Here is a 14,623-nt window from a genome sequence, read left to right on the forward strand (position 1 = left end):
CCTAACTGTTCGTGGTGCTCGTTCTTCCTCATAGGGAAGCTAGGACTTCCTACTGCAAAATCTTGTCCCAGACATCGACAGCAGACTGGAGTCTCTAGTGTCCACCCAACGGTTCTTTCTCTTCCATCTAATGCATTTGGTGTGGCGTTACTTTTGACTTTCATTACGGTTATTGTTGCTAGCCTTCATGCCTGAATAAACTAATTCAAATCTTTTGGTAGGGTTATCGTGCATTTAAAGTAAACAATTGTGTTCTGAGGCTGAAAATTGATGGCAGCCGGGGCGCTCTTCCCTAGGGAGATCCCCGTTGCTTTCTGTTGGAGGGGTCCTTGCGCTATAGGCTGAATCCAATTTGGGAGCTTCTGCTTGGCAGATAATATTTCTTCCGTTCTTCTCACTCCAAGTGCTTCCATTTCTGACACTGATTAAATGGCATTGAAGAGTGGTTTTTTTTGGAACGTGTGCTTTTTAGAAACAATTCTGCTAAAAATCTCCCCTCCTTTTTGTGTGAACGACTTCTAGAATTAATTTCAAGTTGGTCATGTGGAAGAAATTCATGAATCAAACTGCAGGTTTGGCTTTGTTGTAGCCGCGGGTGTCGGGGGTGCAGTGAGCCCTGCAGGTGGGACTGCGGGCCCGAGCGGGGCGCAGCCGGCCGACAGGATTCAGCTCTTCAGGGCTGGTGAGACTGCGTGGACCCCATCTGCAGCGCTGAGGAGGAGGAGGGTCTCAGAAGAGAAGGCTTTTGTTACCAGAACAGCCTAAGATCAGAGTTACAGATCTTGTTTCAGATGCTTCTGTGGTGTTATGTGTTGTGACACTGAGCTTAAGGCTTCCCTGGAAATAATAATGTAAGACAGGGGAGAATAGGAGGGCAACAAACTGAAAACAGCAGGGTTGGCTGGATGAGAGATGGCAAGAAAAAAAACTCCTGAAGAAGCTTTTAGTAACCTAGAACCTTTGATGGGATGATCTTTGACAAAATGGCCAATTAGGCGGGAAGTAAAAAACGAACCTGAACTTGTGCAGTAGTCACAGCGGAACTAAAACGTGGTAGAATTCTGACGGAGGATGTGAGCTGTCTGAGAGCACGAGAACTCTTTGCACAATACTTGCAGTCTAGTGGTCTCCTCTTCCAAATCCTTTTAAGTCTTCTCGCTTTAATTAAAAACCCAACTCACTGAAGCAGCGAGGCTGACACACTAGAAAATGCGTTTGAGTGGAGAGTCATGAATGTTTAAACTGGGTGAAAGGCAGATGTGCACAGTAGGCAGTGTGGGTTTGCAATATTGAAAATGCCAGCTTCTTCACGTGTTGACATCAGGGAAGAAGTTCTGGGGGGAGAAAGTGCTGCTAAAATTTCATGGTTAAGGGTTGCTGAAATTTTAGTCAGAAGGATAGAGTTTAGTCTTAAAAAATTCTTAGTACTTTGACTTCAAAACTTTATGTGAACCTTAGGAAAACGTGACTCTCCAATACAGCGTTCACACTGTATTACTTGTAGAAAGAATTGCTAAATGTTTTTATTACACCACAGAGGTTTAGGATCCCAGTTGCTCTTCTTTCACCTCACTAATTACTGAGACAGGTATTGGCTTGAGGTGCAGAACAGGGAACAACCAGCAAATGTGGTTTTCTGTTGCCTCGTGGAAGGATGAAAAGTGCAAACTGCCGATGCTGGCAGATCTGGGTTTGCTGTAGGGCAATCCATTCTCTCTTTTTTTTTCAATTTGATGTTATTTATTACCAGCATGGGGAGGGAATGCCACGATTTCGAGGCTTTTCCACGTGTTTGCCTTTGGCCTCTCAGTTCTGTAGAAGACCCGTTCTTCTTGGTGGAAGAGAACATCTTGGTGGCCTTTTCCCCATCCTGGCTGTGTGTCCCGTCCCCAGTGTCGTTAGCCAGCAGGCTGTAGTCCACGGGATGTGAATCATGGCTGGAAAGAAACTGGGGCACTGCAGCTATTTTGGTTACGCTGAAGGGTGCTAGAGAGGCAGTGTCCCGGTTCTTAATCTCTTGATCATCATGGCTGCTTCTCACTGTGGTTCTGGAGCAAAGAAAGCCTCACGGGTGAGGGACACAGATGATGTGGATGTGGAAAGTATCTGGGAGTTTGAAGGTCCATAAAGCTTTGGTGTTGGGATGGGAGTGCGGGATAAGGCTTGGGCGGTGGGAAGCCCAGCACAGCACTGAACTCACTGTGTGGTTGAGGGGGCAGAACTGCGATTCTCTTTTGGAGAATGTGATGCAATTTCAGGCATAGATCCAGAATTTTGCTTAAACCAGCTCCGTCTCTGGAAAAATGACATTGCAGATGGTGAGTGTCATTTCAGTGGAATGTAATCCTTTTTATTAATTTCAGTAATTCTTCAACTGTTTAAGGAAGGTAGTCTGTGCTGTGAAGGTCAGATGATTTTGACTGTCGATGTCAAATTGTGACCATTGCACAAACGGGTGTGACTGCAAAGGAGCATCAGGTTTCCATTGTCCAGTTGAGCCAGAAGAGCCAGAATTCCTACATTAGGACGCTGGAAGTCAGAAATCAGTATAACATTTCCCAGACATTGAGAATCCAGTGATGGCTTTTGTCTTGACTCAAATGAATACTTTGCTATTATTTATGTACTATCTAATTGTGATTTTTTTTTTAATCATTATTTTATTTTTTTAAGATACTTGGCAGGAAGTTCGCCATTTAAGAAGGCTTTTGTAGTGCTCAGTTTTACAGGCAGTTCTTTTTTGGATGTTTCTGACTGGTTGAGCAGGAAATACATTAAACTATATTAATGTTCATGTGCCAATTTGTTATTTAAGCATCACAGCCAGTTTTTAATTCTTTCTTGCGCTTGATCTGTCTCTGCTCGGTTTTGCATCTTGGCTCCCATAGCAAGAGAAGAAGGGAGTTCAAAATTATTTCATTAGAGAGCCTTTGTAGCACAAGCTGTGACTGGTGCGCTGGGTGTGCGCAGGTGCCAGGGAACACGAAGCCACAGGGAAATCTGGAGGATCAGATGTAAGAAATACCCTGAGGACTGCAACTGGTGTGCGGCTCTGAAGACCACTGAGTGAGTCTGGTGGTGTATCTTCCTGTCCTCAGTAGCAAATAGTAGTTTATGTACTAAAGGAGAAGGTTTTATGTTCCTTCCAAAAGAATTTCTCTTTGTTATACGTTAGAATTTGATGTCTGCAGTTATTTCTACTAATGTGTATTTCTCTCTGTATGGTGTGGTTCTACATAAAATACAGTATTCTCTTCTTCAAACGATTGTATGCCTCATGCTGTGCCTCTGTTCCTTTTGTAACCTTCCTGTTAGGCTAGTGATGATTTCCCCTTAGACCGTCTTTGCTTCACCTTCTTTCCAGGAGCTAAAAATATGAGCTGTGCTCTGCACAACCCTGTTTCCTTTTACCCTGATACATTAATCTAGATTAAATTGTTTGGCTTTAAATCTTCATCTACTTTACCAGGGTGATTTATTGTGCCGTTTTTTTCATTCCTTGCTCGACGGTCTGGTGGGGAATCCATGTGTTCACCCATTTTCAGTTGCACGTGCCGTGTTTTATCGTTGAACCAAGGGTCCCCAAGTGCTCCGTCCGCGCAGGCCCCTCTCGGCACAGCCGAATTCTCACTTGGAGCTCTTGCAGTGGCTTCCCCGGCACCGACAAGTGAGCTGCTGCTTTCCTTGCCCTGCAAGCACTGCCTGAGCTCGAAACCTTGGAAGATGGCTTTGATTCCTCCATTCTGGTGATCACAGGCACTATGACTCCCGGTCTGTTTATTCCCTGTCTTTGGTACTTGTGACGGCGCAAGGTTGGGGCTACCTGGCAGAGGCTGCTCCAGAGAGGTTCCTGAGCGCAGGAGCCTTTTCTTGAAATTTGAGAACTGAAAGGCAGGAGTAATAGCTGACACCAGTATTCATTGTATGGAGTGTAAGAATTTGCCAGAGGAAGGGCCTTTCCAGCTTTTAACTGCAGTGTTGCTTTGTAATTATTCATTTGGCTGGAAGATTGCAGGCTTCTAAAGGCCAATCCAGATGCAACTTTGCCAGGAATTGCATTTATTGGAAAATAATAAGACTCCTATGAATAGACAGTCTCCAGGTGAAACTGAATGCTGAGCACATTGTTGGAAGCAGTCTGGGTATTATTTAATACGTATCCCAGTGTTGCACTGCTTTACATTGTGTTTATACCCTTGTGAGAGGCAAGGGTTTCTCTTCCTATGGTGGTGAGGAGCGGAGAAACCAGTTCTGTGCAGCGCACAGGGAGTTTGGGTTTAAAACAGTAAATATCTGCACAGGCACAAGGTCAGTCAGACTTTGCAGACTTTCCTGCCCTGTGCTCCTCGATGAGTCCTCGTGAATTGTATTTCTTCTTTGCTCCTCTCAGTTTGTTGATGCTTTTAGCATGATGGAAAACTATTTTGATATTTCTCTGTCAGTTATTTTGACATTAATGAACACTGCAGATCTTGTTTTGTTTGGTGTCTGGGTACATCATAAAAAGAGTTGCTGAAAGAGTTCAATTATAATATCAGCATCCCTGCCAAATGTATTGAGCTGTTCTGAAAAGCGGCTTGTCTTTTCTGACCCAGATACACAGTTTCCAACTGTGGGAGATGCTGCCAGAAAGGCTCTTGGCAGAAGGCCAGCAATAAAATTATACTGCAGAAAAACACAACATATTTTCAGCAGCACTTTGTACCATGTGACAAAAAATTACCTGTCTCTTGAATGCAAAGCAGGAGTTAAAATAAACCTGCAATTTAAAGTTGCAAGCCTCTTATTCTGACTTTTAAAAGTAACAAAAATGGATATAAATTGCATGTAAACATTCTGTGCAAATTCTGTGGTGGTGTCTGATCTCCTCAGGCTGTGTTAGATACTCGCTGGTTTGTTATTAGTGACCTTTGTTGTCCTTGCTGCTCTGCTACCGTAACCTTGAGGTGATGTTACGGCGTTGTACTCTGAGCTGTGGTTCTCCCGGGCAGGTGCTGGATAAGGGCAGGTTAGGAGAGAGGAGAGGAGGTCTAATGCTTCAGCTGAATGTTGATGTGCTGCCTCGATGCAACATTTAAAGCCAGTTTTTGGGGTGTTCTGCACGGCCTGCCCTGGTGCCCACACAGCAGCGCATTGAGGATGGGGCTTGGAGGGCTGGAGTCTCCCTGGTCTCCTCCTTTGCACCAGGAACGCTGCCATGCACGGTGCTGCGTTGGGCTGCCAAGGGACACCGCGATGCCAAACGTACTTGTGTCTCCTCTCTAGCAGCCTGTAGCATCCCGATGCTGATGTTACATCTCGGTCCCCATGGAGTGTGAGTACCCGCTTCTCCTGCTTTCCCACTTCCCTGTGCACAGGCCCTTGAAGGTAGCCGAGCATATTCATCACTTGGGGCTGTTTAAACGTCTGTCCGTTGAGAGCACAGCTGCCAGATGCAGGAATACATCCGACTACAAGGGCCTCATCTGAAATTCTTTCCCTTGTTTGTCTTGTGCCAAAGCATAAACTTCCTGCGTGAAGGATGAGATGTTTAATGGAAACCTTGTTAGACTGTCATGGCATTTTAATAACATTTCTAATGTGTCAGATCCCTGGTGACTTTAAACCACGTTGCAGACTCAGCTCGGCTCCTCTGTGACCTGGTTTGGAGGCAGCGAGTGCTTACTCTTGTTTTACACGTGAGGGCCACACAATGCAGGAGTAAAGGACTTCCTCAAGGTCACCCAGGTCCTGGTAGTGCCAGCAGCTTCTCCTAGGGATTTTCTCGTCCATGTGGGTGGCAGCCCCTGGGTAAGAACCGTGCACTTCCATGTTGTGCCTTTTTGTCTGGGCATCAGCTGTTCCTTCCCTGAGGATGCAGGAACAAATACCCAGCTCTAGCCTACTAGTGGAATGAGGCTGCTGGATTTATGGAATTGCTGCTCACTTCACATAATGCTTTCTGATGTGTTTGGTGCTGAGCTGTGTTCTGCTGCCTTAGTCCATATGGTTGGAGCAGATTTGATTTTAGTTTTCCTTTATTTAATTCTGCCTGCTGTCAGATGTACTTAGCTCTGTGTATTGTGTCTGCACAGTTATAGTAAACTCCCTCCTTTTTAGTGCTTTGTTGGAAAGTTTTCTCTCCAAGTCTGAAGTATATTCAGTTTTCACTTCTGCGTGCCTTTCTGTGAAATACTCTTAGGATGTCACTGACCTGAAAGCCATCAGGTATCAGCTTTGACTCAACTTTCAGGACTTTATTCCAACCTTCTCAGTTTTGGATTAATGATCCCTTTGTATTTCAACTGTTTATGCTCTGCCCTCGGCAATTCACTGCAAAGGAAAAGGGCAGGTAGACTCGAACTTGCAAATACCTTCATCCAGCAACTTATACTTGTCACTGAAAGTTGAACCCGTCTTGAAAGCAGGATGATTCCTACTGGATTAAGGCAGGGAATTGAGAGGTGTTGTGGTTTTGCTTCATCTGTCCAGTAGATTAACCCTCATTGCGACTGCAAAACATTTATTTTCGGTCTGTTTCATGTTTTCAGCAGACACTGAAAAGCACTTAGTACAGCCAGAACTGCACCCTGAGGTATCTCTGTTTCCAGAGCTTGTGCAGGAGTTTGCAGACTTGCCCTCTAGACAACAGTCTGCTCAGCGATTTATCCAAAGCACCAGAATTTGCTCAGCCAGCTATCTTTGTCCATCTGCTTTCCATACACTGTACAAGCTGATAAGCAACAGCTTGCAGAACTCTTCAGAGGGAGGCCAGGCTGGAGTGTTGCTTGGAGTCTAGAGACGTTGTACTGGGCATATGCTGAAGTCAGCAACACATTCCAGTGCCCCACTCCCTGCCTGGAATTGCCAAGTTACAGTTACCACAGAAGACAGCAAACTGAAAATGTGAAATGTAGGAGTCACAGGGAAGAAGCGCAGGGGAAGATAGCTGGAATTCAGCTTGAAGAGAGAATTAATCTGAAATAGATAGATGATCTGGAAATGTGTCTCCTAAAAGTCTCTCTAGCTTGCCATCTGCTGACTTAGAAAGCATATTATGATTATAGGACAGCAAAACAAAACGACCTCGTAAAGAATCTGGTTGCTCCTGGGGATGGTGAAAGGCTGTTCGGTGTGGAAGAACCTATGACAAACTCGGACTCAAGAGTGCCAAAGCAGTAATCTTTGCTTATTTTTCCTTCCAGCTGCCCCTCCTGGACTTCCAAGATCTCTTAGAAGAAACTGGTCCTCTGCAAGAATATCCCCTTCCTTGACAGCTTCTGGGAAGCAGTTTGATAGTGTTAGCATACCTTGGTAGGGTATATAGCCTTTGTGACAAGAAGCACGGTCCAGCAGGGTTTTCATTACCTTGCTTTGCTCAAGTATTTTGAGCATGCCTGCATTTACCTCTCTTGGGGTTTCTTCCTTGGCAGTCTTTAGCTGCTGGAGCAGACAGGCCCCTGCACAGTGTTCTTGTCTGGCTGATCCTTGTTTTACCCAGTTCCACATCCTAAATTCAGTAGAGTGAGATATGAACAAACATTAGGCACTTGCTGCCAAAGCTATTGGTCCTGTAAAGCCCCTTCATTTCTTCTTAACTAGGAAAATAGCAAAGTGGGATTTGTTGTTGCCTTTCTCCTGGCATGTTCAAATCTCTATGGGATGCAACACTTCAGTTATTCCCTGTCACACCCTTGAGGTTTAGGCATCTACTTGGCTTTCAAGTCATCTCGCCCATCCCTCTGCTGTTGTCAAACATGCTTTTAATCTCTAACAATGTCAAGATTCTCTGACAGAAAATATGTAACATATTGCTAGAGAGGGAGGATCAGCAGAGGAGAAAAGGAAAACGTTTGAGCGCGTGCCTCAGTCTGCAGAAATTTACTGACTGGGTTTCCAGTTGCTTCAAAATATTGCTGAGAAGCTGCTGCAATAATATGCGCAGTGAAAGGAAAGCAGGGGTTTTCTGCAAGGACTGGTATCTTGCGAGGCGAGGACCTTATGCTTTCCTCTCGCGTGTTACCTGCTCTGTTACTCTGTTCTTCTCCCGGGTGTGCAGTTCCTCGCGCTGCCAGTGCCGGTGTGTGTTTCCCAGTTCTGTACAAGAGGGTTGGTTTTGCAGGATCTTCTAAGTGTTGTGTGCTGTGAACAGCAGCACATGGGCAGCAAGGGCGGTGTGGGTGATTTCAGCTGAATGTTCTCACAAGTCTCACATCTGCAGTTTGTTAGAATGTGCTTGTCTTTTTTTAAGTAACAGCTTGCAGTTATCGCCACGTGAAGTCTCAGTTTTTCTGTGGCACCTGACACACTTGGGATCAAGGGCTGCGCTGGGACTTTCAACTGATAATTACTTTTTGATAACTAAATATAGTGTGTTTGATTCCTGATGTGGATGCAACGTAAAAATAGAGACTTTTGAGCTGGTTTCATGTAGAACATCTTTGAGAAGCTGGATTTCGCGTCTTCATCAAATCAGAAATGTAGATTGCCAGGCAGCTGACAAACCACGCTGGGATAAGCTCTCCCTGGCATGGGAAAGTTGTTCCATACGTGTGGGCATGCTACAAAAAGTTGCTTTCCACAGTGACATCTGCTTGTTCAGGAATAAATGGTTCAGCGACTGCCTCCCCATCTTGAAGCCTGCTTGCTTCAATCAGTGGTTTGACTTGTGTGCTGCATTGAACACTTACTGGAATTAACAATGCCATTCCCTCTGGTTTGAAGTTGCTTCTCTCTTCTGCAGGTGAATTACAGGAAGTGACTCCCAGAGCATCTTGGCTGTATGAACTCTTGAGCTGTCAAGAGACTGAGAGGCTTATGAAGAGGTTCTGTCAGGCAAAACAGTGCTTAGCAAAGACACCGAGGAGGAGGGAAAAGGAGAAAAGGAGGAGGAGAGAGCTGAAACACTAACAAACCATGGTAGGTATTTGTCATCTTTCATAGGGTTGCATTAAAAATATTCTCTGCTGATAGCCTCGCGTGGGGCCTGATAAAACCCGAGTGAGGGGATTTTCTGACCTTGCACTGAATCGGAGATGGTAGTGAATGCTGTGAGCAAAGCCAGTGAGGGCTGATATATTGTCAGCCTCTTAAAGCCAGAGAGTTGTCTTGTGAGCCTGCACTGCATGAATTATTAAATACGAATGAAGGGGATGCTCGTAAGGTTTTCTAATAAAACTGGCATTAGCAGGCTCTAGCAAACAGCCTGGGTGACCTTGAACTCGCAGATTGCATAACCAAACGCTGATATTCCCCTTCAGCTGCTTCCTCACAACAGCAAGTGTTGATTATTCGTCTTTGTGTGCATATGATTGGATATGATTCCATGCACACCTTGTTAATAAACCTGCAGATGAAACGTGTGTAGTCACACATACTCGCTTTGTGTTGCTGAAGTGAGGAGTTGTTTCTAATCTCCCCGGTATTGGTTGCAAAGTTGGAATGCCCGAGGTGTTGGGTGTGTAAAGCTGTGTGAGTGATGGTAAGAGTCTGAGGATGCATTCACAAAAAGGCAATAAACCTACCCCCTTCCTGAAAATTGGAGAGCAGCTTAAGCATATTTATATGTTTTAAGTCCTCTTAAGCTTATTACTGAGAAAATGGGCATGAGAATAAATGCAATGAATTTTAAATGCGGTTCTCTAACACTTGAGTAATTGATTGCTGCTGATGCCTGTGTGCTTATAGAAAAAGAGACCTAATATGAGACTTTTACCTCTTACAGAGTACAAAGGCAGGAAGAGCACTTGACAAAGCGGAGTTGTCAATATATTGTATTTTAAATAGTGTCCTATTTTGCTATTATTTTTGGCCTAAATTATAATGAAAAATTGGTCTTGTCAAGTGCTCTTCAGTAGAAAAGAAAACAAATGTCTTCTAAACTAGGACTTACTAATTTGTTCCTGTTTGACTGTTTTCCTAATTGATGTTTCATGAGATAGGAGATGGTGCGGGTGAATTAATAAATGCAGCTTGTCAGTTCTCAGTGCTGAACTGCAGCTGCTGGCTGTATCTGTGTTACAGATAAGCCACAAGAGGGACCTCCTGGAAGCATTTTGCAGCCTATGAAATTACTGGGGATAATACCAGCCCCCAAGTGATGAGTTGCTTTTGTGACCTGAATTGTCCATCTGGGTAGAAGCACAATAGTGGGAGTACAGGGATTTGTCTGCTCCTAGACCTGCATTCTCCCTCTCTCTTGACTTGGGCCAAGCGCACATGGTGTCACGACTTTGGTTACGACAGACATGCCAGACAAAAGATAAAATTCAGTTGATTAATTTGTAGATGTCTGTAGCAGCTAATCTGATACAGCAGTCTAGGCTTCTCTAGTCATACATGGGTGGGCGGGAAAGGTACCTCTGCAGCATAGTTTATCTCATCTTAAAATAGATCTGGGCATAAACCGCGCCAGATGTGCCTGGGAGCAGTAACCATGAACTGCGCTCCACATGTGCCTCTCCCTCTTAGTTGCCAATAAAAAAGATGTAGAAGAGTGGGATTTAGGTATCAGATATTTGGTACCATAAAACCCACCCAAAGTCTTGTGTTTTACCAGCTTAATGATGATTTTTGCACTGGTGTTTGATTTCTTTGTTTTGTCTTTTTAAAATTTATTTAAATAACGGTAAGTCACTCCTTCAAGATTATAAGCAATGGTTGTCATAAAATGCTTTTACGTCTGTCAGGGCAGATTCCCGTTCAAGCAATGTTCTTCTGTTGATAATCCAGTAACTGTGTTCTTTCTTTCCCCGTTTCCCACTTCATAACAGAGATCTATCCGATCTTTTGCTAATGATGACCGCCATGTTATGGTGAAACATTCAACCATTTATCCATCTCCAGAGGAACTTGAAGCTGTCCAGAACATGGTATCAACAGTAGAATGTGCCCTTAAACATGTCTCTGACTGGATGGATGAAAAGAACAAGTCTACAAAATGTGAGGCTGATGTGGAAGCCAAGGAGGAAGCTGCAGAAAGCAATGCCAAGTGAGTGAGACGAGCCTCATAATGTGTCACTGTACAGCTCTGAAAGGGTTCCTTTTCTGCTAAATAAGAGTTGTAGTGTTACTTGATTCTGTTGCATATGAATGTTCATAGAAGGAAGTGAATTTCTTTGGATTCTTTGAGGTGGGAGCACATAGGGTGAGTGCAGGGAATAGCAATAAGCCAAATGTGGGCAGCAGTTGCTCTTTGTTCCATTATTTATTTTACCATGATGTTGTGAAGTTGTATTTAGGAGATGCTTTTCAGCAATTTTAAATAACACAGGAATGCAAAAATCCATCCCAAATCCAAAACGTAGCCCCATACATGTCAGTATGAAGAAATGTTACTCTGTCCCAGCCCAAACCAGTGCAGTTCTGTAGTTCTCTACTGAGCGAAACATCCGTTTGCTGTACATCCCGGTCTGTTCCCTGATACAGTGCCAAGTCTTGCTGTTCTAGCATAACTCCAGCAGTACAGGAAGAAGCAGGATCAACTGGGTGAGTTTTAGTTTTGGGTTTTTTTTTTAAGTTTCCTGGTGTAAAGCTTTTTAATTGGGGCACTTCTGGCTCTTCAGTGCTTTCTGGGTGATCTGTTTCACCTGCTCTCTGACTAAGGTAAGGATCCAGGTTACAGCTGAGGATGTGAAGCACCAGCAGTCCAATAGCCAGTTTGTCATGGCTTGAAAAGCCCAAATCCCCATTCTTTGATCATCCTTTGATACACTACATCTCCACTGAACTTCTTGGGACTCAATCGGGTTACATCTGTGGCATAACCTGCACTACAGATGTAGGCAAAGGACTGTTCCCATTTCCTTTCTAATGATGCATGGAATATTAAGGAAGGCTGCTGCTACATGGGCTTTGCCCGGTAAGTTCTGATGTTAAAATTAATGAATTCTTTTTTGCATATATTTGTTTTCTGATGCCTTTTGTGGCAATGAAGGGTTTATTGTGAAGCCTTTTTAAATTTTTGGTGTCCTGGTAAATAGTACATAGGTAATTGTTTACATTTTGGGATGGGGAGATATATGGCCCACTCTAGCAGTAACAGCTGGAAACACAGTCCCTCTCTGCTGTATTCTTCTGGAGTAAGATATGATTCAGTATTCAGTGCAAGTAATGGAAGGAGATCTTACTCTGAATATTACTGGCTTAATACAAACACAGGAAACCTCCTCCTGTATGGATGGGTGGAGCAGAAAGCATTCGTGACTTGATCCGTTTTCCCAGCAGCATTATGGATTCTACAGAAAATTCCTCAAGTATTAGTAGTGTTTTTCCACGGGTTTCTTTCTTAACACGTAAGTTTGCCCTGGATTATCTCTAGGATGAGGTTGTGAGCTTGGGAGCCGTTGAAAGAAACTTCTTGCTCCTCACGAAGTTTAAATGCAGCACTACCTACTTGGAATGCACTGATCCACATAGGAGATGTTCAGCAGCACAAAGACCATTTGTTTGGTAGCCTTAGAAAAGTAAATGTACAAATGACCCTCAGTTGACACCTGTGGCTTTCTGTGTTCCCTAATAAATATTTAACAGACACAAGTCTGATCATGGGCAGTTCTGTCGAAGCTGAGCTGCGATCTCTTTTTTTTTTTTTTTTTTTGATGTGAAATGTATTCAAACAGAAATAGCACTTAAAACTATGAATATTTTTACATAAAAGCACCAGTTCCTGCCCTCTCCCTTTAAAACATGCAGATGAAGTGCAGTTATTAGATGAAGGCACTTGAAGTGAAGCTTTGGATCTCTGTGGTGACCTTTGATCACAGTGTGACTGGGTCTGGGGGTTTGTTTTCTATCCATTCCCTCTGGATGGTCACCGTGGTGTGAGCAGGGACGCCGCCTTTCTGGCTGAGGCAGTTTACCACCTTCACTGACCATGGAGGTTTGTAATGGTGATGTGCACTAGTGAGATGTGTCGTGAGGCAACAGCTGGAATTGAACTGTCAAAGATGCATTTCTTGCATTTTTCTTGATGTTTTTAAGCAATCCTGCTCTACTAAACTGGTTTTTGTTGCAGTCTTTCTCTCAGTACTCAAAACATAACTCCTGTTGCTCTGAAAGTTATGTTTACTGTGGCTCTTCAATGTTTCCCTAAACTTTAGCTGGAGTGAAGAAACTACTACTCAGACCTCTGTTCCTTTAGGTGTCAGTTAAGACTCATTGGAAGGAACTATGCCTGGAAGACTTTTTGAAATGAGGAGCTTTCCTGATATGCTCATTTGTAGTTATGGCTGAAACTGCAGAAGTTGGTTGCATGATTTTAAAGATAATGTGTGGATCAACTGAAAAAAAAAATGTTGAAAAGGTGTGTGGCTAAAAGACAGTGGGGATCACTCCTGAAAACAGGATTTCAGTCAGAGAGCTCCTCTAGATCAGTTATTCTACTCATTTGGTAGATCTTTAGACACTGAATTTGGACTTTTTGAGCTGTGAAGCTTTGTGACTTGAGCTGGGCAACATCTGCATCCATATGAATTGCAAATCAGTGCTTTAATTAATTTTTTTTTTTCCATAGGAGCTACTTGCATAAAAGGAATCCGTACTTTTTATTTTCTAAGCAGGGATATGCCACTTCAGCAGTCAGTGGTCTCATCCATTTATCTCCTCACCGTAACAGGATAATACAAGTATTTAGAATGTAAAAAATAACATTTTAATTACTCCAAATTGTTTTGTTTCCAGGGATCAAGGTGGTCGTACATTGTGTGGTGTTATGAGAATTGGCTTGGTTGCAAAGGGCTTGCTGATAAAAGATGATATGGATCTGGAGCTGGTTCTCATGTGCAAAGAAAAACCCACAAAGACCTTGTTGTCTATAGTTAAAGACAATCTCCCAGCTCAAATTCAGGTGAGTCAACCTGATAGGTTGTCATCTAGCAGCGGCTGATGGCACTGCGCAGTGTGCTTGGGAAAGGGCTAGAACTTGTTCCAGGAGAAAAGAAGTGATATAGAGTAAAGAAACTTCCTTTGAATGCAGGATGACATCTAGGGTGTGTGAGGTGTTAAGTGTGGGGATGTGAAGTAGCTATTCATAAAATTTCACATCTTATTCCTGTTGTTGCCTGGTCCCCATCTGTCATGTCACTCTTCCTATGATAGCAGCTAACCTTTCTGTTTGGTACCTAATCCAGCTGATTTTTGCTCTCTGGTCCAACCACTAACATGAGCCAAACTGCAGTCCCAGAAATCCTCCCATTGTGAGCATGTAAGACAGTCTGCCTCGATGTCTCCCCTCACCTCAACCTTAAGTTCTACATTGCAGCTGCACTGCTTCGCTTGGGCTGCTCCAAGATAAATGCCTTTCTACTTCTGAAGTGAGAAAATGTCATTCTAGGTGGTCGCTCATCGCTCTTTTTATTTGTGGCTATTTGGTTCTGATGCTGTTCTCACTGTTCACTTGTTCACATGAAGGGCTTGTTTTAACGAGAGAACGTTGTGCCCGCAGATGTGGCCCTATCCATAGCTGAAAATGCTAAGGAACTCTGAGCAGTAAAGACTAAATTTTACTTGTTTGAAAATAATAGGGGCGTATTGAGTAGTAAAGAGCAAATTTTACTTATTTGTAGTGAGGCGTGAGACGAGAAGGGTTGAAAGTGATAAAAGTTAGCATATGCTTCAAAAAGGAAAGAGAGAACGGCAAGACAGA

The 14,623-nt window shown here is 43.6% G+C and overlaps 1 protein-coding gene across 9 annotated transcripts in view; it reads left to right on the forward strand.

The window, feature by feature from the left end:
- STRBP (spermatid perinuclear RNA binding protein) overlaps positions 1–14,623 on the forward strand; it is a 64,612-nt gene that overhangs the window by 15,317 nt on the left and 34,672 nt on the right. For all 9 annotated transcript variants that reach the window (XM_054083881.1, XM_054083888.1, XM_054083889.1 and 6 more), the window contains exons 2-4: positions 8,723–8,898; positions 10,752–10,969; positions 13,660–13,825. In XM_054083881.1, the coding sequence (XP_053939856.1) occupies positions 8,896–8,898; positions 10,752–10,969; positions 13,660–13,825 (387 nt within the window). In that variant the 5' untranslated portion in view covers positions 8,723–8,895. The remainder of the gene's footprint in view (positions 1–8,722; positions 8,899–10,751; positions 10,970–13,659; positions 13,826–14,623) is intronic.

Source organism: Cuculus canorus, chromosome 19 (assembly GCF_017976375.1).
Source record: "Cuculus canorus isolate bCucCan1 chromosome 19, bCucCan1.pri, whole genome shotgun sequence".
NCBI classification, from domain to species: Eukaryota; Metazoa; Chordata; class Aves; order Cuculiformes; family Cuculidae; genus Cuculus; species Cuculus canorus.